This window comes from Tursiops truncatus, chromosome 1, assembly GCF_011762595.2.
Source record: "Tursiops truncatus isolate mTurTru1 chromosome 1, mTurTru1.mat.Y, whole genome shotgun sequence".
NCBI lineage: Eukaryota > Metazoa > Chordata > Mammalia > Artiodactyla > Delphinidae > Tursiops > Tursiops truncatus.
In genome coordinates this window covers 172,161,746-172,185,159 of record NC_047034.1, presented here as the reverse complement: position 1 = coordinate 172,185,159, position 23,414 = coordinate 172,161,746, and the positions used below count along the sequence as shown (strand labels likewise).

The window sequence follows — 23,414 nt, the reverse complement described above, 5'->3', positions numbered from 1 at the left end:
AGCAACGCTGTGAGGAGTATCAGGGTAGCATGTGTGAATGGGCTTTGTAAACGCTGGCGTGTTCTGTGAGGTATAAACTGTCCACTGTTATCATCAGAGGGCGTTCAGTTTATAACCTGCTCCCGCCTCTTGAACTTTGCTGTGCACCCCGTCAGTGCTGGTTGATCTGGTACCAACAGCTGGTCTATTTACGGTTGACAATCCCCAGGTCACAGGAAGACAGCGGCACCTGAGCCCCCGGGTGGCCACGGAGATAAGGTTCGCGTCTCGATGACCTATGACACGGTGGTCACTGAAGGAACAGGCCCCCTCCCGCCCCTTCCACTAGTTACAACTGAAAAGCTTGGTTTCCCCAACACCCCGACCCAAGATCAACCCGACTCTTTGCCCAACGCTGGAGAAGTACCAGCATGTCCTGCAGGCCTGGCTGGCCCCCTCTGACCTTGTGTTGCCTCCTTCCACAGATCAGTGCCCTACAGCAAGGCTACAGCCAGGTACTGTGCCAGACCCTGTCTGAGAGAAACTTAGAAATCACATCCCTGAAGAACGAGGCCGAGAACTTAAGGAGGGAGACCGCCATCACATCAGGTGAGGCCCTTCTGCCTTCGGGCCCCAGGGCTTCCGCCCTCCCCCTGCAGACATCACCAGTCAACCACCACACCTGTGCCCGTGACCCGGGTGCAGCCTCAGGGATCAGAGTTCTCCCCCAGTGGAGGTTTCTTGCCACCCAGTCCCGAGGGCAGGGCCTGATAAATATTTGAGAGAACGTTATCTCTTGGCTACAAGGTCTCCTGAACACTGGCCCCACCAGGGAGAACACAGGTCGCCTTGTGGCTTGGGTGGTTCCACAAACCAGCCTGAGTACCAAGCAGAGCGTGGACAAAATGGGGTCACTCTTTTAAGGCACCCTTTGTCTCAGCCATTTCAGCCGAGTGCACTTGGGCCCAAGTGAAAACATTTTCTAATTTTAGCAGAGGTGGTTCCCTGACAAAGGGCTTGGGTGGGGAGAGGGGCAGCCAACGCACAGCTGTGGCTGAGCTTTGATTCCCTGGATTCTTTCATTCCTTCAACATGTTTATTGAGCACCTACTAGATATCAGGCCCCGTTCCAGGCTCTGGGGAGGGAGAGCCAAGCAAGACAGTCAGATTCCTGTACTCACAGACTTGGGAGGGGGTGACAGACAATAAAAGTAAGCGGATGAATAAACAAGCCCACTTCAGAGAGCAGCGGTGCTGTGGAGAAAATAAACTGTGTGTCGTGGTGGCCAGTGCTTCAAGGGGGGAGGCCAAGGGAGAACAGCTTAGTGGGTGTGCAACCATGGAACTCAGGTGGGGCTTGAACCCGTGGGCTGGGACTCGAACCCAGTCAGAACCCACTATCTTTTAATCGAGATCTCACATCTGGTTTCGGGACTTAATAAAGCTCAGGTTCTTTATGTCTCATGGCAGAAAGAATTCAGTGAGAGACAAAGTAAGAAGTGGATTTATTTAGAGAGAAGCACTCCACAGACAGAACGTGGGCCATCTCAGAAGGCTAGAGGCCCCCAAATGTGGGGCGGTTAGTTTCTATGGGCTGGGTTATTTCATAGGGTAATGAGTGGGAGGATTATGAGAACTCTAATATTTTAGGGAAGGGGCGGGGATTTCCAGGAATTGGGCCACCGCCCACTTTTTTTTTTTTTTTTTTTTTTTTTTTTTTTTGCCTGTCCCGTTGCGGAGCACAGGCTCCGGACGCGCAGGCTCAGCGGCCATGGCTCACAGGCCCAGCCGCTCCGCGGCATGTGGGATCTTCCAGGACCGGGGCACGAACCCGTGTCCCCTGCATCTGCAGGCGGACTCTCAACCACTGCGCCACCAGGGAAGCCCCACCACCCACTTTTTGACCTTTGTGGTCAGCCTCGGAACTGTCCTAGTGCTGGTGGGTGTGTCATTTCGTTAATGTATTACAAAGAGCCTGTAATGAGGCTCGAGTTCCACTGGAAGTCGAACCTTACTCCCCCTTGGACTTAGCTGATTCTAACCAGTTTAGGTTGTATCCTCAACGGCTACGTCCTTCTTTTAGAGCGGACCTGTTTCCGGTGGGCAAGGACAAACCAAGGGCAAGTGACGCTGCATGGAGTGCGCAAGGGATTGTGGGGCTGGGCAGGGTCGGGGGGTCTGGGTTTTTATTCTAAGGGTGTTGGGAATCCAGTGGAGTTTTTAATCCAGTGGAGTTTTTTAAGCAGAAACTAACATGTCTAGAGACCTGAAGAAGATGGGACCACTCACATACGAGGGGAGGGAGAGAAGCAGGTGACAGGGAGGAGGCAGTGAGCCTCGGAGGGGCACATCACTCTTAAAGCGGCCAGCGCGTGGCAGGAAACATACCCACAGCTGTAAAAGCCAGGCACAGCGCTGAGTCGCACGTGAATCACCATCTCTATGAATCTGCGCTTTTCTTCTGCCTCACTCTGCAACTTAATCACCCCCCCACCCCCTGCTGCCCCCAGGTCTCTGCTTATGCTCCACCCTAACTTGGGATGTCCTCAGATATTTTCTGAGCACCTCCCCCAGGCTAGGTGCTGTTCTGGGCACCAGGAATGTTAAGGATGAACTCGCTGGTCCTCACCTTCCTCCCGTATGGCGGCCAGTCAAACCTCATCCAAGCATCAAGCCTGTCTCAGATCCCACTTTCTCCAATCAGGGAGTCGGGACAGACCTGGGTTGGGATAACGCTTGAGATGACTGGACCCACTCAAAGTGTGGCAAGCCCCAGAGGGATTTCCAAGTAACTTAACTGTGTCCTGGAGGCAAAGCTCATTTTTAAAATGAAATTCTGGAGCATTTTGTTCTTTATTTCATATACATTCTTGATTGACACCTACCAATGAAACTGGGCCTAATGTTCTTCCAAGAAAAGAACCGTATGAGATAACCCAATACCACTGCATTTACGCACCCTTCTTCCCACTTTTATTCAAAATGATACTACAATGCAAGAGGGAAGAGATATGGGGATATATGTATATGCATAACTGATTCACTTTGTTATAAAGCAGAAAGTAACACACCCTTGTAAAGCAATTATACTCCAATAAAGATGTTTAAAAAAATGATACTACAGTAATAGAGTAGTTATCTATTGCTGCATAGCAAGTTACCCCAAAATGTAATGGATAAAACCTCAACCAATATTTATTATCTCACCCAGTTTCTGTAGTTCAGGAATCTGACGGGGGGGTGACTTTGAGTTCTCATGAGTTGCAGTCAAGATGTCGGCGGGGGCATCAGTCATGTCATCTAAAGCCTCGGGGGGAGCCAGAGGATCCCCCTTCAGAATGGCTGCTCGTGTGGCTTTTGGCTGGAGGCCTTAGTCCCTCAGCACACATGCTTCTCTCTAGGGCTGCTTAAGTGTCCTCACAACACGGCAGTTGGCTTCCCCCAGAGTGAGTGATTCAAGGAAGAGCAAAGAGGAGGCCACAGTGTCTTTTATGACCCAGCCTGGGAGGAAACATTCCGTCATTTCCACAGTATCGTATTGGTTACCCATGTCAGCCCCATTCAGGGTGGGAGGGGCTACACAGGGCATGAATCCTAGGCGGCAGGGATCTTTGGGGCCATTTTGGAAGCTGGCTGCCAAGAAGAATAATAGGCGCTCTGTAACCAACATAATTCAGCCACTTGGTGTTCTTGGGACATATACCGTTTCATTTGACCCTTACAATAACTCTGTGTGGGACAGACAGTGGGAGGTGAAAGAGCTTGTCCAAGACCACCAAGCTAATAAGTGGTAGAGGGGGGTCCAACCAACCACCCCATCAATAGTGTCCAGCAGTGCCCTCTGCCGCAAGCCCGTCTCCTGGCCTCTGGGGAAGAATTCCTGGACCTTCCCTGTGCTGCGGCTTTGTTCCCCAGGCCCATGGTGTGGCCTCTCCTCCTGGCTTCGCCTGGCCTGTGCCCACAAGGGGCCCCCAAAGCCTTCTCCTCTCGCTGGTGCTGACTGCCCCTCATTCTCACTGAAGCCTCAAACCATGTTCCGTGGACTTTGCTCTCATTCCCATTCCTGCTCTGGGACCCTTGGAAAAAGCCTCCCCAGTTCTAGGCGGGCACCGGTGGTGGCCCGGGCTTGGAAGGTCTTGTCCGAACGTTGGCTGACAGCCATGGTGTTGCCAATAATCCTTCCTGCCTCTTTGACCTCCATGAGTTTTTTGTTTTGGTTTGGTTTGGTTTTTTTACAGAGATGGTGTCATCTTTGCAAAGAGATGTGTTAGTAAAGGATGATCAAGTTCAACAACTAAAACAGGAGGTGAATCAACTAAAGAGTGAGAACAAAGAAAAGGATCACCAGCTCCAAGCCCTCAGCTCCAGAGTGAGTGTCGGGTCATCAGCAAATTGTAGCTGCGAAAAGCAGACACAGTGGAGTCACATGACACACGGTGGTGAGATGAGGCCAGTGCCCAGGGGCACAGGGAGGGTAGCTGCTGGGCAGGTGGTCAACTTCTCTGCAGCTTTTCAAAGTACAGCGTGTATGTGGCTCAGAATAAGCATAATATATATTCAAATCCAGCAAACATTTTCTAACCCCTATTATAAATTAGTTTGTTTACTCCCAGCAACAAACACACTTACTAGCATATACTGCCATTGCAAAGTTTAATATTAAACAGAATACAATCTCTCTGTGAGCAAGGATGACCACACGGCTGCATCATGGTCCCAGCACCACTGGTTCTCATAATTGCCTTCAAAGCAGAATGTTTGAAGATCCAGGTGCAAACACGCAGACTCTCATTTCTTCCTTAGACTTTAGTGTGTAGAATTTCTCTATGGAAAATGAACGTGGTAGGCAAGCAAAGAGATTTTTACATGTAACTTTGACTATTTGCAAATCTTGCCTTCAATGCTAACTTCAGAATCCTGGCTCTATAGGGTAAGATTTCTCAGTATTTGTATGATGTGTCTGTTTCTGTGAGTCAAGGTAAAACCTCAAAGCTTTCATCTCAGGTGGCAACTCAGAGATTCCCAGCGGCTACCCGATAGCTAGGTCTGCATGGGGGTGGGGTGAGAACAGATCTTGAGGTTCCAAGGAAAAGGCACAATAAGTAATACCTGGTACGTAGTACCACACCCAGTTTGGAGCTGGTGAAAGGCACTGCATGAGTTTTGGGATCAGACAGACCAGGGTCCAATCCCAGAGCTTTCTTTGATTGTAACTTATTTGGCCTCCATTTCCCCATCTGTGAAATGGGGATGACAAAATCGTTTTCTGAGAAGTGGGAGGCTGGTTTTAGTTGTGCTCCTCTGCCTCTGCCCCAGGTCAGCTGCCTGGCCAAGCCCTCTGCATTCGTTTCTCCCAAGCAGAGTGTCTTCCCAGGCATGTGCTATAGCTGTTTTATGTGGGGGGGGTGTGTATGTGTTGGAGACGGGAAGGGGATGCAGAGCTGATGCTAAGTAGAGGGAATACGCAAAGACAGCACCTGCTTGGCTCTTCTGCCTCCAGAAGTGGATTTGGATGATTTATGTCCCCGTTTCCCCTTCCTCGTTGACCTTGGAATGAGGTCCCTTCTCCTCTAGCCTGTGCCGGCCAATAGCACAAGGGCTCGTCACCACCAAGGGTACTGCTCTCGTGAACATTTGAGATGCCTTTTTTTTTTTTAATGACATACATCATGTGTGTTAATTTTAGAAAAATAAGTAGATGACATTGAAAAGAAAAAATAAAAAGAGAGGAGAGGAAATGCTACCTTGAGAAATCAGTGTTAATATTTTCATGTATGTTCTTCCAGTCTTGTTTCTATATGTTGCCTAGAAATCAATCAATCAATCATTTTATAGTGAATTTATACAATTTTTTAAATTTTTAAATACTATTTTCCCATGCTAATAAATCAACGCTCTTATCATTGGTCTTAAAAGCTACATACTTTCTCCTGGATGTACCCAGTGTTATAAAGTGGTCTGCTGTTATGAACAACACTTGGGTTGTTTCCTCTTTTTTTCCTTCCACTGTTACTGACAATTCTGTGAAGAGCATCCTTGAAACTACAGATTTACTTCTTTCTCCAGCCGTTGTCCTTAAGGTACATTCCTCAAGTGGGAATTGCTGGGTCAATAGAAGGCACACATCCATCCTTATGCCCCTAATGCCTGTTGCCCAGCCACCCTCGGGAAAGACAGCTCCGTTTACCCCTCCACACCAGCCGGGGCAGTTGTGTCTTTGAGATGCAAACTGCACAAAAGCCCTAAGAGGGACCCGAGCTCACTGGTTCCGCCCCCTCCACCCTCACCGGTCACAGAGTGAAAACATCCCAATTCCTGCACCCTAAGTACCCAGACTCTACAATGCTGCATTTCCCCTGCGGTGAAGTTTGCTGGTTTTTTGAAGAGGAATTTAGACGCTCTATTTCTCAGAACTCATGAGAGGGGTGAACTGGGAACGACTGCAGGATCCCGAGCTCCCATCACACAAATTGTCTCGCGTCTCAGAATTCAGAGGTGTGATTGGGTTATACAGCAGGAAACACTCCTGGGCGTGAACACAGGGACTTGGGACCCCCAGCCAAGCCCCCGTGGCCTTGTCCTTTTTCTCCACAGTGCTCAGTGCTGAAAGAAGAGTTACAGAAGGAAGATGCCCAGAATGAGCACTGGGAAGCCCAGGAGAAAGAGTTAAAACTCTGCAAAACCGTGCGTTGAACCTCCTCACCCCTAGGTGTCCACTGAAAGCCTAGATTGTGACCTTCAGGGTTTTGGAGGGGTTCCGTGGCCCATTAGCTAGCACAAGCTCTGGGGCTTTCCGGGTGTTTGTCTGTTAATGTAGTCTCATAATTCTTTGATTTGCTAGCCTCAAAGAGATGGGTGAAAAGACCATGGAAAACATACTCTCCCCAGATTTTCTGGGCAGTTGGCTCAAGGCCCCTCATCAGGTTTCCCCTGGGTAAAGGGAAGGGAGGTGGCCACCATATGCTGCTAGAAATTCACCGTGGTCCCTACCCCTGGACTTGTGATGCCTAGACTTTCATGATCCACTGTCACAAGTTTCATCACAGCCCTGAGCACTGTTATTAACACAACTCTTCTTTAAGTATTTTTACTTAAATACATTCAATTTTACACCAATTCATGAAAACAAAATAAAAAGCAAATGTATCACTGGCCTTGTATGGAAGGTGAACATAAAAATTAATACAATGAAAAGATGACCACTAAATGTAAATGTTCACCCCCTGTTCCAACCGAACCCTCGTGCACATCACCAGGCATACGTTTTCCATCCGTTGGGAAGGACGGTGCCTGGGACAGGGGCAGGAGACGTGTGCTCTTCTCTAAGTCAGGAGCACACTTCTCTGCCTCAAATGAGAAAAAAGAAAAAATTTCATTGTTCTTTTCTTCCAAACTGTGCCCATTGTGTCTTCCAAACAGCCCTTATTTAGATTGAACTCAAAAATATACCCCAAGGAAAGAGATTCTAATGAGTGGATAGGTATCTTGTACTGTTTAATCCAGGATCCATGCTAATCTTCAAAAGAAACTCAAATTTTCCCTCACCCAGCACTTTCATTGCATCCATTGAAAGAAATTCGACTTTGCCTTAAAGATGTAGAATTGGCCCCCAAGGGAAGGAATTAAGCAAATCCCAGACTAGGTTTCTGCCTTAATGAACCGGATGAAATGAGTTATGAAGTTGACTTCCCTGTTGTTGGAACTCTTTTCAGCAAATCCATGACATGGAGAAAGAAATGAAGAAGCTCAGGGAGGAGCTGAAAAGGAGCTGTACCGAGCAGAGCCTGATCTCTAAGACGCTACGGGAAAAGAGCAAGGTATGGCGGGGACAGGTCGGCCTGGCAACCACTCTGGGGCAAGCACTCCACCTGCATCATCTCTGTTCATCCTCACAATGACCCCATGCGGTCTATACTGGTGTTAACCCCACTTTACAGTCGGGAAAACTGAGGCTCACAGAGGTGAAGGAAGTTAACCAAGTTCACTTGCATAAAGTAGTTGCGGCAGAACTTGAATCCAGGACTGCCTGACTCCAAAGCCCCTGTGTGTAACCACTACCCTAGACTGCCTTCAAATCTTAATTGTGAAATTATCTAAGAAAGAATTGATCCATTCAATCAAGTTTGCCAATGATGTTGTTCCAACTTTAAATTCTCATATTGATTTTTTTTCTTTTTGTTCCATCAGTCATTGAGAATGTTTTAAAAATCTCAACATGTTTGTAATTTGTGTGTTTCTTCTTTTAATATTAACGATTTTTGCTTTACATATTTTGAGGCTGTGTTACTAGGTGCATATAAATTTAGAATCCTAATACTTCCTGTAGAACAAAACTTTTGATCATCGTGAAATGTCCCTTTTCATCTCTAGTAGTGTTTCTCCCTTAACGTCTTCTTTGTCATTTAGCTTCATCACTGGCTTTCTGTTGGTTAGAGTTTTCATAGCATATCTTTTTCATACTTTCTCTGTCAATTTTTGTCTTAAGTTTTAGACATATGCCTTCCAAATAGTGTATCATTTTTACAAAATCCAGTTTGACAATCTTTGACTTTTAGTCCATTTATATTATGTAATTACTCATGTGCTGGGGTTTAAATCTACCTTAATGCTCAGTACCAGTTGTACCATCTGTGCTATATTCCTTTTTCTCTCCTTTCTTGCCTCCTTCTGAGTGGATGGTTTTCTCTCATTTCTCTCATTTTCTCTCATTCCACTTTCCCCCTCTATTAGCTTGGAAATATTTCACTTTTTTACTATTCTTTTAGTAATAGTAAGACAGTAGCATTCATCCTTGACTCACACACTAATTAAGTTTTTCACTCTTCTACTATTCTCTTAGTAGTCGTCCTAAAGACTACAATACGCATTCTTAACTTACCAGGAGGCAATAGTAGTTGGTAATTACGCCCTTCTCCTTGACAGTGCAATGAGTTTCAAACACCTTAACTTCACTTACCTCCTCCAGATTTATAAGCCATTGCTGTCATTTTCTAAACTCCGCTTGATAGTTAAAACCCCAAAAGGCATTACTAGTGTTTTTCTATAGTCAGTATCATATCCACACATTACCCTTACTGTTGCTTGTCTTCTTCTGCCTCTCTGATCATCCACCTGGGTTCATTTTTCTTGTGTCTGAAGAACACCCTTTAGTGTTTTCCCTCACTGTGGCTCTGCTGGTGACAAATCCTCAGATGCGCCTGTGTGTCTGTCTGGAGATGTATATTTAACCTTCATTCTTAAAACACATTTGACAGCGTGTTGAATTCTACAATGGCGGTTCTTTTCTTTCAGCACATTGGAGGTAGCATTAGATTGTCACTATTGTCTCGTGGCTCCTATTATCTCCAGCTAGAAGTCAGCTGTAAGCCTAACTGTTGTACCTTTGCACAATCTGTCTTTTTCTCCGGTTGCTTTGAAGATTGTCTTTTCCCTTGATTTCCAGAAGTTTTTTCATGGTTTATCTAGGTGTGGATTCATTTTTGTTTACCTCGTCCAGAGTTCGTAGGGGCTTCTTGAAGTCCCTGGCTTGGTGGTTTGCCTTCGTTCGGGTGCTTGGGCTCTGTACCCCATAGGCAGTGGGGAGCTACTAAGGCTTCTGAACAAGGGACTGATGCAATGACATTTGTGGACAGTAATAAGGGTGAAAATGATAGTTAAATTTCTCATGTACTAGGCATTACCCCGAACATTTCATCTCTTCATCTTCACAGCAGCGCTGTGATCTAGAAATCATCCTCCCCATTTTACAGATGAGGAAGTCAAGGCTACTAGTTACTAGTACAGGGACTAACCCAACTGCACAGTCAGTTTTGTCTGGCTCCGGGTTCATCTGACTTCAGTTACCCTGGCGTAGCAAACAGCCACATGCTACTGTTTACACTGAAATTAGTCAAAATTAAATAAAATTTTAAATTCAGCTCCTCCGTCACACCAGCCACATTTCGAGTGCTCGATACGCAGATGTGGCTGGTGGCTGCCGTATCAGACAGCACAGCCTCGCTCAGAGTACCTGTATCGTTGCAGAAAGTTCTGTTGGACAGAGCTGCCTTACAGCTGGGTAACTCTCACAGTACCGTTAAGATTGCACTGGAAGACACTAAACTAGAGGCGAGGAGGCCAGTTGTCACAGGCCAGCTTGCATGTGAGAGGGATTGGAGGACAGGCGTGAGACCACCAAGTGTGAGAGAGGGAGCAGGGCGGCCGCTGAAGGTGACTCTGAGGCTTGGGGATGGGAATGGGGGCCGTTCATGGAGAACACAGATAAGGGCAGAGTCCAAGGTTGGACCTGGCTTTTGCAGCATATGAAAAAGGCTGCTGAAATAGAAGTCAGAGCGTGTTTAGACCTGGGAGAAAACTAAGGCCCAGACAGGTTAGATGACTTTTCCAAGGTAACGGAGCTGGGTAGAGGCTCTTCCACTGCACCACACGACTCAGAAGAAAGCTTTTAAGGGCTTTTCTGGGCCTTTTATTACGTCCCTGTGATCCCCCTCTTCAGATCCCTAATAAACAGCCTGTGAATTGGTTTCAGCACAAAATCTTTCCATTTATTTACGAGAGTTTGCCTCATTTCCTGTTAGTGCCAGAGCCCAGGGCTCAGCAGGTGCGTCTAAGAACTGAGCAGCTGCGAGGCCTACACTGGCCAGCAAAGGGTAGCGTGGAGCATTCCCAAGCCTACCGCGCGTTGACTGTTACCCAGGCAAGGGGGGAAGAGTAGGCCAGCTTCTCCACTTTTAAACGCCTTCCTTTGCAGGCTGCAATTCTTAATAGACATTGCTTTAGCAAGCCTGCAGAGAGGTTTCCACCAGTGAGTGTGCTCAAAGAGGTAACGACAAATAGTTATGATAATAATCCCAATAATAACATTTCCAAGTACCCATCACGAGTTATTAGAACGAGGCTGTGCGGCGGACATTCCCGTCCACCTTTCATACGTTACAACAGTACTTAACACACTCACAGAGCCCTTAAGCACTATTCCAAACATTGAATCCCCACAATAACTCTGTGCAGTGGTACTGGTATCATCATCCCCATTTGACAGATGAGGCCACCGAGTCACGGAGCAGTGAAATAACTTTCCCAGGGTCCTACGGCTTGTTAGGGACCGAGCTGGGATTGGAGTCTGCGGCAGGACATAGTTGAGCCCAGGGTGCAGAGCTCGGCCCCTTCCCGTAGGGGGCGACTCCCTGTGAGTTTGCCTCCACCCCGTGCGTGCCTGTGACCCCTGCCACTGGGCTGCAGCTGTCCCTACCCCTCAGGGACTCCCCCACTGCCATTAGCCCCCCCAGAAGAGTTTCCCCAGAGGGCATGATGGTCACATTAGCAGCAAAGCCCACGCTTTCATCATCCTTTCAGGTTGAAGAGAAGCTTCAGGAGGATTCCAGAAGGAAATTGCTTCAGCTGCAAGAAATGGGGAGCAGAGAAAACCTCATTAAAGCCAATTTGGAAAGGGCAGTAGGTCAGGTAGGCGCACTGCAGAGCCCCTTCACGGGCCCGTGCCCTCCACAGAATCCCGCACCCAAGCGGCCGGCAGGGATGAGAGAGGAGGAAGACGGCCTGGTTCAGCTCACCCGCTTATCTCAGGGCAGGGCTTTGTGCGGTTTCCGCGTCCCCAGTGGACGTCACTAAAGAGGCTTTTCCTTCTGGGAAGCTGCCCACTCCAGTGTCTGCTGTTGCCTGGGACCCCGACCAAGCAGCCGGTCCCAGCTCAACCCCCGCCCCCATGAACCAGCTGTGCACTTCCCTCTTGAGAAGGGTTTGAGCTCTTGAGCCCAGGGGTGTTTCTAGCACTTTCTCCTTCACATTTTTTGTCCTGACGTTTACAGCGATCTTTCTTCCTCTGGGCCCCCAAACAGATGCTACAGTCAGTGTCCCCAGGGAAATGCAGCATTTCTTTTTGTTTGTTTGTTTTGTTTTGTTTTGTTTGGCCAAACTGCGTGGCTTGCAGGATTTTAGTTCCCCGACCAGGGATGGAACCCGTGCCCCCTGCAGTGGAAGCACGGAGTCCTAACCACTGGAGCGCCAGGGAAGTCCTGCCACTTTTCTTAATAAATTAAAACCCAGAATACCACGGCTTATGCCAGATGGAGATGGGCAGGGTGGGGAGAGGGCCATTTCCCAGGGCTGTGACCCAAGATGGCCCAGTGGCCCTTCCTCTTACACGTGGCACAGACATGAGGGCCAGAACATGCAAATGAGCCTTCACCAGAGGCTAAGGGAGAGCAAACGAGAACCCAAGATGGGGCACTGGCCCTCCAGAACACGGCCCACCGAGGGCAGCCCATCTTGGACCCCTCCACAAGGCATCCTCTCCTGGCAGCCACGGCTCCAGGGGGACCAAGAACGTTTTGCGTGTATGTGTTTGTGCTTTTCTTTTTCTGGGAGAATGAGTCCACCTCGTCACTCACTGGATTCTCAGAAGGGTCTGTAAACCACCAAAAAAGGTTAAGAGCCACAATCCTTAAAGGAGCCCTCCATCCCACCCAGCCCAGCTCCCAAAGCCCTTCCGCTTGGTAGCATCCAAGCCTGAACCATCAGTGTGACCGGAATTTGTCCCACGCGCTGACCTTCAGAGGCACCCACAAGTTAAATGACGATGCTGACCCTCAGGCGGGTTTTAAAGCCTCTTCAACCAATTTCCACACCATCACCCCCGCTGTCCTTTCTCCTTCAGGGTGCCGACCCCTCAGCAAGGCAGAGAGCCCGCCAGCCTGGGCTTCCCTCTGTGCACCTGGGCTACCCCTCACCTTGCTGGCACTCTGCACCCACAGCGCATACCCGCTTTGAGGGCATGATCTGCGCCACTTGCCGAGGGCCTGGTCATGGCTCTGACCAGGGGTCATCCAGGAAGACCCTCAGAGACACTGAGATTCCTCCAGGTCTAGACTCGAGAGAGAGAGGACGAACGAGTCTTCTCTGCGCTGCCTGGGCTTTCCTGCTTCACCCCCTTGTCTCCACAGCCCGCTCCCGGCCTGAGGTCCTGCCCTTCCCCAGGCCAGTGACCACAGGACTCAGGCCATCGTCCAGCAGGACCTGTCCCTCCCTACCCCCACCCCCCCGCCAAGCAGTCCCGTAGGGCGCCTCTGGTGGTAATGCAGGCCATCGTCCACAGGGCCCTCTCTACATAACCTCTTCCTTGGGCGAGCTAGGACCCTCCCTTGGCCATGAAACCAGCAGACGACCCAGAGTCCCTCCAATCACCCGGCTGGCTTCCGGCAGGATGACTGCAGAGGTGTCCTTAGGAGAGTCACAATTCCTCTGCTTGGCTTCCCAGAGCTCCCTGGTGTGCAGCAGACTCCTGTGTCTTGGGACCTGTGGACGTTCTCATTGATTCAGTGGCCCTTATGGTCCTTCAGGGCTCTGTTATAGAGCCTTTCATGACCACATTTGGCCAGTGAGCCAAAAACCCAGGCCAAGAGCCATCGTGTTGGTAAATTTCCAGAGAAACTTGGGCTTCTTTGCCGTTCAGGTCTCATGAGCCTGGGGCATCTTGAACTCGTCATTCTCGAAGCCCTGATTTAATTTAACTGCGTTGTTTCATCATCCGTAATATGAAGACACCAGCACCAGGGAGGCACTCAGTAAAAACTGGCTGAACTGAAATAGAGGACTTTGAACATCTGACCTGACAGATGTTTCTGTTATAAGCATTCGATGAACATTTATTGAGTGCCTGCTGTGTGCCAAGCGCTGCACCAGGCTCCGGGGACCTGGAGAGGAATACAGGAGACGTCGTCTTCAGGACACAAGGTCTAAGGCACAGAACGGCAGCAGGCAGCAACTCCTTCTCTCCCCAGGCGCCCTTGCTGATTACACGAGCTGCTCGGGCTGACAGCCTCAATATTTATCTCACAGCCTGCTGCCAACGAAGCAATCACGGAAGAGCGCTCCTGGCCCTGGACTTCCCACTGGATAATCTTCCGAGAGCCCGAGACGTGTGTGTGCTGACCATGTGCGTCGGCTGGGTTAGGCGGGCACACCTGAAAAGTCATTAGAGCCTGCGGTCCCCCTCTCTTGTGTGGGCACTGCCCCTTCCGGTGAGAGGTGAAGGTGTTAATTACCCATAATGACCGCTAAAGGCGTGCAGAGCCTTCTCACCGATTTCTCCCAGACCCAGCGACGGAGGCGCCTCCCCCAGCCTTGCAGCTGCAGCTGCACCACTCACCTCATCCCCCTTCCCTTTCTTTGTGCTGCAGCTGGAGCTTTTCAGAAGTCAGGTCATCAAGGCCACGTACGGACACGTGAAACCGTTCCAGGACAAACCCGTCTCCGATCAGCAGGTTCGTGCCTCTTCCCCACTTTCTCCTTCAGGGACCCGGGGCTCCAGACACTGGGAGCACATGCTCCTGGCTTTTGTGGGTGGCACATATTCTTCACGCTGTTGCTACACCGTAAAGATTTGTTAGGATTTTCTGGGACTTCCTGGCTTTTAAAGTAAAAGCCAGTTAAACTCCCTTGCAGTGTTTCTGTGAAAATCCAATTAAACCACCCAGGACCGTGTCTGGTCGCCAGACCCGCACGGTTAACCTCCGTTAGTCCCGCGAGGAAAGGGGCGGCCTCAGCATGGACGGTGCGTCCTCGCTCGCTCGTTCCTTCTGAAGAGGCATATGGCAGTGAGGGTGGGCCTCTGGCTGTAACGATTGCCTTATTATTCTTCCGTTTATCCTCTCCAACCCTGGGTGTCAGCGCACGGGTCAAAAGATCACCCCACGGGCTTCTCTTGGAGAACGTCCTTTTTAGGGGCCCACAGCATCAGGCTCAGCGTGATGAGTCACTCCCAGAATGCAGAAGAATCTAGGACACACTCGTGGCCACATGACAGGCCTTTGGCTCTTAAAAACCATCTCTGATCCTGGGAAAAAGCCCTGGTGACAGAGCCGACATCCACCCTCCAGAGCCATCGCCAAAACACGCCAGGACCTCCCTCCTCTGAGCTTAAGCTGAAGCCCTCCAGGTCCCCTCTCCCCAGAGCCACCCTGCATTTTAATTAATTTATTTATTTATTTATTTTTGGCCGTGTTGGGTCTTCGTTTCTGTGCGAGGGCTCTCTCCAGCTGCGGCGAGCAGAGGCCACTCTTCATCGCGGTGCGCGGGCCTCTCACTATCGTGGCCTCTCCCGTTGCGGAGCACAGGCTCCGGACGCGCAGGCTCAGCGGCCACGGCTCACGGGCCCCGTTGCTCCGCGGCATGTGGGATCTTCCCCGACCGGGGCGCAAACCCGTGTCCCCTGCATTGGCAGGTGGACTACCAACCACTGCGCCACCAGGGAAGCCCCACCCTGCATTTTAAATCTTTTTTTTTTCTTTTTCTCACCAGTTAATAGAGAAGATCACCAGGGTCACAGAGGACAATATCAACTTTCGGCAGAAAAAGCAGACCCTGCAGAAGGAGACCCAGCTCAGCAGCTGCAAACAGGAGGAAATGACAGAGAACATCGTGAAGCTGAAGACATCCTTAGACAGTTGCCAGGTGCCCCCTTCTCCATTTCTCAGATGTCCCCTGTGTCTCGTTTTTGTGCTCCTTGTTCAGGAAATTGTCCAGCTCTGCTTTTAGTCCACCTTTTCTCTTGTTGGAGAAATCTGTTTGGGATCAGAAAACAAAGGACCTCCAGAAATGCCTCCCAGGTGAACTTGGTGTGACCAAGGAGAAGCTGCCCGACACACTCCAAGTATTGCCTTTGGGAGGCCCCAGACCCCAGGGAAAAAAACAGCCCCGTGTTATTTCCAGAGAAACCAAAGAAACGTTCTGCTCTTTATTTGCAGTTTTCTTTTCTGTCCCAGCAGCGGAAGGCTGCTCTTAGCCTTGTTGCCTTTGACTTTGGAGGAGATGCGACCAGAGGGTCTGGCAGAGCCCCCACTTCGTGGCCCCCACGCAGGGGTCCAGCTTATCACATCAGGCAGCTGCTTCTGCTTTCTCTGGAAACACGCAGCTACTATCTGGGGAGTCTGTGCAAATGCTGGCTTGTCAGCACTCTTTCAAATCAGGAAACCGCACTTTATGACCAGTTTGTGTGTTGATCTCAGCAAGAATTCTGTAGCCAGATTTGGTTCTCGTTTCAGCCAAATCGTCCTTGGCAATTTGGCTTCGGAAGTGCGTACACCTAAACAAAGGGTCTCTTTGACCATCCAGGGTCCAAATCAGAGCACATGACATAAAAGCTGCCTCCTTTCTTCCGCCCCCCAAAAAACGCAAGTAGAACTGGACCGTCACAGGGCGGCCAACATACGGCGCTGCCTGCTTCACGGGCACGTCAGGAACACTGCTCTTCGCGGGTCACAACCGTCAGGTGCTATTTCTGGCGATGGTGCCCGGGCTCCTCACGACCTCATCTCTTTCCAGGCGTGCATGAAAATGTCTTGCTGTAGCAGTGACCTGAAGAAGGAGGTCGACCTCCTGCAGCACCTGCAGGTGAGCCCACCTGTCTCAGGGCTCCAGAAGGTGGCGCTGGACATCTTGCGCCTGTCACTGTCCTGGCTGGAGGAAACGGAGCATCTCCTCCACGAGGTGGGGATCCAGTTCTCCAGCTCCGACAAAGGTGATTGCAACTCTTTTCTCACATAGTTAGTTGCACGACTGAAATATTGCGCTGAATCTGATCACGATGGGACATCTGTTGAGGGAGCCTTCTTAGGTATGTGGCCAAGTGTTCCCTTCTCCAGACTTCACTTTGCTTCACCACTTGAGAAGCAGTGTTCCTGGAAAAAAGTATACAAGTGAGACGTGATTACTGGAGAAAAATGAGACGCAACAGAGGCAAAAGGAAAAATCGAAATTATGCTAAATCTTCTCTCTCCGAAGTAACCATATATATACATATATATAGTAGAGACTTCTTTAGAGCAGTTTTATGTTCATGGCAAAATTGAGAGGATGATACAGAGCTTTCCCAGGTAGCCCCTGTCCCCACTCATACACAGCCTCCCCCATTATCAACATCAGCACCAGAGAGGTGCAGTTGTTAGAACTGATGAACCTACATTGACGCATCATAATCACCCAAAGTCCATGGTTTACATTAGGGTTCACTCTTTTTTTTAAATCTTAATTTTATTGGAGTGTAGTTGATTTACAGTGCTGTGTAGGGTTCACTCTTGGTGTTGCCCATCCTATGGGTTTGGGCTTGGACAAATGTGTGATGACACGTATCCACCATTATAATGTCATACAGAATCGTTTCACTGCCCTGGCCTTTCTCACCTTCTGAGATGGCCCACGCTCTGTCTGTGGAGTGTGTTTCTCTCTAAATAAATCCACTTCTTACCTATCACTTTGGCTCTCACTGAATTCTTTCTGCGATGAGACATCAACAACCTGAGCTTCATTAAGTCCTGCAACCAGCAGGTCCACCAATAATGAGGCCAACCCCGGAGAGGAACCAGAGGCCCTGTAAGTCACGATTCTCCACCGGGAAGGTGGTCCAGTCCTGAAGGTGCCTTTGACCCCAAACCTACTGCCATAAGCAGAAGCCAGGGAGCACGGTGGGGGATGTGGTTCAGATCAGGCTATCTCTGAGCAGATGGGTGGATTCTGTGCACAAAGCCCTGGTATTAGGTCAACTCGATTTATGAGTTTCACTTCTCAGGTCACTCTATAACTACATAGTAACAGAAAGTACAGAGAATTCATTCAAAGCCACCGTGGAGTCCATAGAGGGGAAGTGAGGTGGGTGAAGTTACAGATCAGGGACATGGGAATAAAGCAAAATGATGATTACCCATAAACCAGAATATCTGATATTCTAGAAATTGAGGAAAGTAAAGCTACAAGTTTAACAAAATAAAAAGAAGCAAAGGAGAAGCCAACTTCAAAGCCAGCCTATGCAATTCCTCCACGGCAGCGCACGTCTGTCTGACTGAAGCCTGGCTCTGCTGTTCCTCAGTGCCTTCCTATTAGTGTCTTAAGTAATCAACATCTCCAGTAATCCCTCTGCAGTGTTCAGGAATTCACCTCGTCATGGGGAAACTTGTGGTTTGAGGACTTATGTTTTTTGGAAAACTTTTCTTTTCAAAACTGGACATTTTTATTCCAAATAAAAGAAACTTATCCAAAAAAAAAAAAGAATAGTTTCACTGCCTAAAAATCCTCTGTGCTCCCTCCCCGCGCCCCCCCAGCCCCTGGCAACCACAGATCTTTTTACCGTCACCATAGTTTTTGCCTTTTCCAGGATATCATGTAGTTGGAATCATACAACTTTTCAGATTAGTTTCTTTTATTTAGTAATATGCATTTTCGTTTCCTCCAAGTCTTTTCATGGCTTGATAGCTCTTTTTTTTTTTTAAGTGCCAAATAATAGTCCATTATCCATTCACCCACTGAAGGACATCCTGGTGGCTTCCAAGTTTGGGCAGTTATGAATAAAGCTGCCATAAACGTCCATGTGCAGGGTTTTGTGTGGACATGTTTTCAATTCCTTTGAGTAAATACCAAGGGCGCGGTTGCTGAATCGTGTGGTTAGAGTACATTTAGGGTTTTTTTTTAATTCATTAATTTAATTTTATTTATTTTTGGCTGTGTTGGGTCTTCATTGCTGCGCGCGGGCTTTCTCTAGTTGCCGTGAGCAGGCGCTACTCTTCCTTGCGGTGCACGGTCTTCTCGTTGCAGTGGCTTCTCTTGTTGCGTTGCATGGGCTCTAGGCGCGCAGGCTTCAGTAGTTGTAGCACATGGGCTCAGTAGTTGTGGCTCGCGGGCTCTAGAGCACAGGCTCAGTAGTTGTGGCGCGCGGGCTTAGTTGCTTCGCAGCATGTGGGATCTTCCCAGACCAGGGCTTGAACCCGTGTCCCTTGCATTGGCAGGTGGATTCTTAACCACTACACCACCAGGGAAGTCCCTAGAGTACATTTAGTTTTTAAGAAAACCACAAAACTCTTTTCCAAAGTGGCTGTTTTGCGTTCCCACCAACAATGAATGAGAGTTCCTGTTGCTTCACATCCACGTTAGCGTTTGGTATTGTCACTACTATCATATTTTGTGTTTTCCCATGGAAATTTTCCCATGGAAAGAGCTGTGTGATTCTAGGCAAGTTACTTCCCCTCTCTTTGCCTGTTTCTTTACCTGTAAAATGGGGATAATAGGGAATTCTCACCCCATAGGATTGTGAGGATTAAAATGCATTGATATCTGTAAAGTACTTAGAATAGTACCTGGCATAAAATAGGCACTACCTATATACATGTATTGATTTTTTAACTTTACAAAAGAATAATGTCATATTATACCCAATTTCCTTTAGTTTCGTTCCTAAGAGTACATCAGGAATACCCTTCCATGTCAACACACACAGACCTACATCATCGCTGTCACTGATGGCAAGGAATCCCATCCTGTAGGATGTACCATAAATTATTTAGCCAGTCCTCTATCATGGGCATTTAAGTTGTTTCCAGTTTTTCATGCTTAATAGATGAGGCTGACATAAATATTATTCACACATACCTGTTCATCTTTTTATCATCCTAGATGTGGAAGGATATGAACCACTGTCATTCAACAAAGATTTATCGCAGGCCTCCTAGATACCAGGCACAGTGCAGGATGGAGATATAATGGGGTCAGAAACAGGTAGAATCCAGGTCATGGAGTATATGGATGTTGGCTGTAAAATTCCTCCCTCTTCGCTGTACATTTGAAATCTTTCATAATAAAATATTGGGGAGCTAACAGACACTATCCCTGAGCTTGTAGATCTTACGGTCTCAGGGAGGAATAGGGTGGGGCATTAAGTGAAAAATCACTCACATGTAAAACTTTAATCGTGACAGTTGCTTTGAAGGAGAAGTGCAGGGCTCTGACCTGGTCAGGGACGGCAGGGCACCTGCAGGATGCATAGGAGTTATTTGCCAAAGAGGGGAGGGGAGGGCATTCTCATGGTGGGGCCGGGGGCTTGCAGAGCCCTGGTAAGAAGCTCTGCTTTAACCTGAGAGCGGAGAGAAGCCCATGAAAGGTTTTAAGTAAGGAACTGATGGAACAGGCTTGCATTTGGAGACAGTCATCTTGGCCACAAGTGGAAAATGTACAGGAAGGTGGCCAGCACAGAACCCCGGGAGAGCAGTTAGGAGGCTGTCACAAGACACGATGGTGGCCCTCACTGTGGCAATGGAGGGGATGGAGCAAGAGAGAAGATTCCAGGGGCATTTAAGAGATGAATCAACAGGCCTCAGTGATGGAGTTAGATGTGGCTAGAAGGGAAGTGTTGGAGAGAAAGGGGGTTACAGATCTCCAGGTTTCTGGCTTGTGTTAAAAGTACAGATGTGGTTCCTTCACTAAAATCCAGAGTAAGGAATGCTGCAGGAGGACCAGGTTTGAGGGGGAAGATGAGTGTGAGGTGCCTGTAGACATCCAAAGTGAGGTGCCAAGGACGCAGCTGTCACCCTGGATGTCCAACCATATCAGTGATGTGGCCCCGGAACCCAGAAGAACATGTGCCACATAGCGGGTGCTTAGTCAGATGGGATGGACGGACGGGTGGATGGTTGGAGGATGACTAAAGCCATACGTGTGAATGGTATCACTAGGAAGAAAGTGTTGAATGAGAAGGGAGAGCCCAGGGCCACACCTGGGAAACTCTAACATTTATTATTGATCCTTCTTGCCAAATCACTCTCCAGAGAGGCTGCACAAATTTGACATTCTTACAATAATGAATAGAGGAGTGATTTTCAACTCAGGTGATTAAACAGCCCCAGCCAGGATATCTCTAAGGTAATCCAGAAGGTGGTGTGAATTTCTTTGAAACGTCTTTAAAAAGAAAGGCAAAAATCAAGATTAACTTTTCTGTAAGTGCCTGCCCCCTCACAGATAGCATAGAGAAGAGGGGGGCTGGATTTCTCCCAGCAGCCCAGCCCCTCCCCAACCCCAGTATTACTGTTGTTGTAATCACGGCAGAGTCTGAGTGTGCATGAAACCAGGAGAGACGTGGCCCACAGTTCTAACTGTTCTTCAAAATCAGAACTAAAACAAGGAAAGACCATGATCTCTATCCTAGTAATAGCGGGGCCAAGCAATGTGTGCACTGTCCCCTCCCCAGACTTCAGGAGTCACTGAAGCCTCTGTCTCTAAATCTAGTCATACGTTACCATAAAGAAACATGGGTTGCAAAATTAAGCCATCAGGGGCTTCCCTGGTGGCGCAGTGGTTGAGAGTCTGCCTGCCGATGCAGGGGACACGGGTTCGTGCCCCGGTCCGGGAAGATCCCACGTGCCGCGGAGCATGTGGGAAGTTAGTGAGGACGGCCCATTCTGTATTCATTCATTAGGAGAGGAAGTTGGTGGTAAAAGGCATTTTATCTTCCAGAACTAGCACTATTATGGCAAAGCCCCAAAAGACTAAAAGAATGGGATGAGCTAGAGTATCCCCTATATTCTCTGTATTAGGTACCGCTGTACCTAGTTCCTAGAGGCATCTACACAAGGATGGTGGTGGTGAGGATGATGGTGAGGATGGTGAGGATAATTAAGGTGATGAGGATGGTGGTGATGAGATTGGCGATGGTCATGGTGGTGAGAATAATGATTAGATGGTGATGGTGACAACGGTGGCCATCATTCATTATTGAGCACTTATATTCTAGACAATGTTCTAAGTATTTTCCATACATAACCTCGGTTCATCATCACAACAACTCTATAAGGCAGGTAACATTATCCTCATTTTAGAAATGAAGAAACTGGCTCAAAACCTTTTTATGTGTTAGTCCACCATGATAAGTGATTCAAGGTACTTCCCATTACTGAGGCCAGCAGGGGATCCCCAGTCACGCATCACCATACACAAACAGTCCTAAGAGCCTTCCGTGTTCACAGTTCCTAAGAGGAGGGTAGGAACCATGGTTTGTTTAACTCCTCCTGGGCACTTGTCACCGTGCTAGTTGTTTTACATGTACTGTGTACTTTCATCTTCCAGCAACCCAATGAGCCAGGTACTATTGTTGTCTTTATTTTGCAAGTCAGGAAACTGAGTATCCATAACATTAAGAAACGTGCTCAAAGTCGCACAGCTGGTACATGGTAGGGTCAGGACTCAAACTGAGGTCGTTGTGAGCCTAGCACTTGTGTTTTTTCTGTGACCCCACATGCCCTCCGAAGATCCAGAGGGGTACCAGGTACACGCCCAATTCCTAGAGGACAGGTTCTGTCATTAACTTGAACAGAGACAAACCTGAGAGTTTCACTCCCTGGAGTGAAGGGCGTCTGATGCACACCGCGGGCCTTGCCCCAGCAAAGCCCCATTTGCATTATAGCGAATAATTCTGAGTTCAGGCTTTGGAGACCGGCTGCTAAGGTTTGACTCTCAAGTGTGCGCTTACTCATTGTGTGAGCAAGTGTCGACTTCTGTGTGCCTCTGCCTACTTGCTTATAAAATGGGGTTAAGATCTCACCAGGTAGTTGTGAGGATTAAACGATGTGGTACCCAAATCAGGGGGTCACACGTAAGCCTTAGTAAACGGTAGCTGCCGTGAGCATCAGCCTTGAATACTTGTTGATTTAATGTGAACTGAATGTGGACGGCAGACAGATGGATATGCACACAGGCAGGGCAGCTTGATTTGCTCACGCCGAGGTGCCTTTACCTGTGACCCCTGCCGCATCTCTATTTGACAGCAAGTCAGATTTTCTTAGCCGTGAGCACTCAGTTCTCTTTCCAGGCCTTCTTCCTCAGCTCTTGACAACGGGCTGCATTTCCTAGCTGCCGAGTGGTAAAGCTGGGACTCTGTCCAGGTCCCTCTGACCACAAAGCCCCTTCTCTGAACCACCATACTACCTGCCTTTTGAAATACTGTCCTAAGGGATAAAACGCATGTAACGAGCTGGGTCTGTAAAGTGCTGGAATAAATCCCTCAGGGAAACCCAGGTTGAGTAAGTATTGTTGGATCATGTCATGAGCAGCCCAGGAGACTGGGGTCACTACTAAAGATCTGATTGATTAAGGTATCACCTAACACCTGTCAGAATGGCCGTCACCGAAAAGAACACAAATAACAAGTGTTGGCGAGGATATGGAGAAAAGGGAACCCTTGTGCACTGTTGGTGGGAATGTAAATTGGTGTGGCCACTATGGAAAACAGTTTGAAGGTTTCTCAAAACACTAAAAAGTGAACTACCACATGATCCAGCAATTCCACTCCTGGGTATTTATTCCCCCAAAATGAAAAACACTAATTCAAAAAGATACATGCACCCCAATGTTCATAGCAGCATTATTTATGATAGCCAAGATATGAAAGCAACCTAAGTGCCCATCAACAGATGAGTGGATAAAGAAGATGCAGTAGGGAATTCCCTGGCGGTCCAGTGGATAGGAGTCGACGCTTTCACTGCTATGGCCCAGGTTCAGTCCCTGGTTGGGGAACTAAGATCCCACAAGCTGCATGGCATGCCCCCCCCCCAAAAAATAGATGTGATATAGATATATCTATGTATATCTCTATGCTGTGGAATACT

The 23,414-nt window shown here is 48.5% G+C and overlaps 1 protein-coding gene across 1 annotated transcript in view; it reads left to right on the top strand.

The window, feature by feature from the left end:
* The window catches only part of FHAD1 (forkhead associated phosphopeptide binding domain 1), a 139,021-nt gene that overhangs the window by 64,122 nt on the left and 51,485 nt on the right, over window positions 1–23,414 (top strand). Inside the window, exons 7-14 of the mRNA XM_073804661.1 lie at window positions 465–588; window positions 4,218–4,348; window positions 6,574–6,663; window positions 7,692–7,796; window positions 11,335–11,442; window positions 14,175–14,258; window positions 15,295–15,447; window positions 16,318–16,513. Of these exons, the coding sequence (XP_073660762.1) occupies window positions 465–588; window positions 4,218–4,348; window positions 6,574–6,663; window positions 7,692–7,796; window positions 11,335–11,442; window positions 14,175–14,258; window positions 15,295–15,447; window positions 16,318–16,513 (991 nt within the window). The remainder of the gene's footprint in view (window positions 1–464; window positions 589–4,217; window positions 4,349–6,573; window positions 6,664–7,691; window positions 7,797–11,334; window positions 11,443–14,174; window positions 14,259–15,294; window positions 15,448–16,317; window positions 16,514–23,414) is intronic.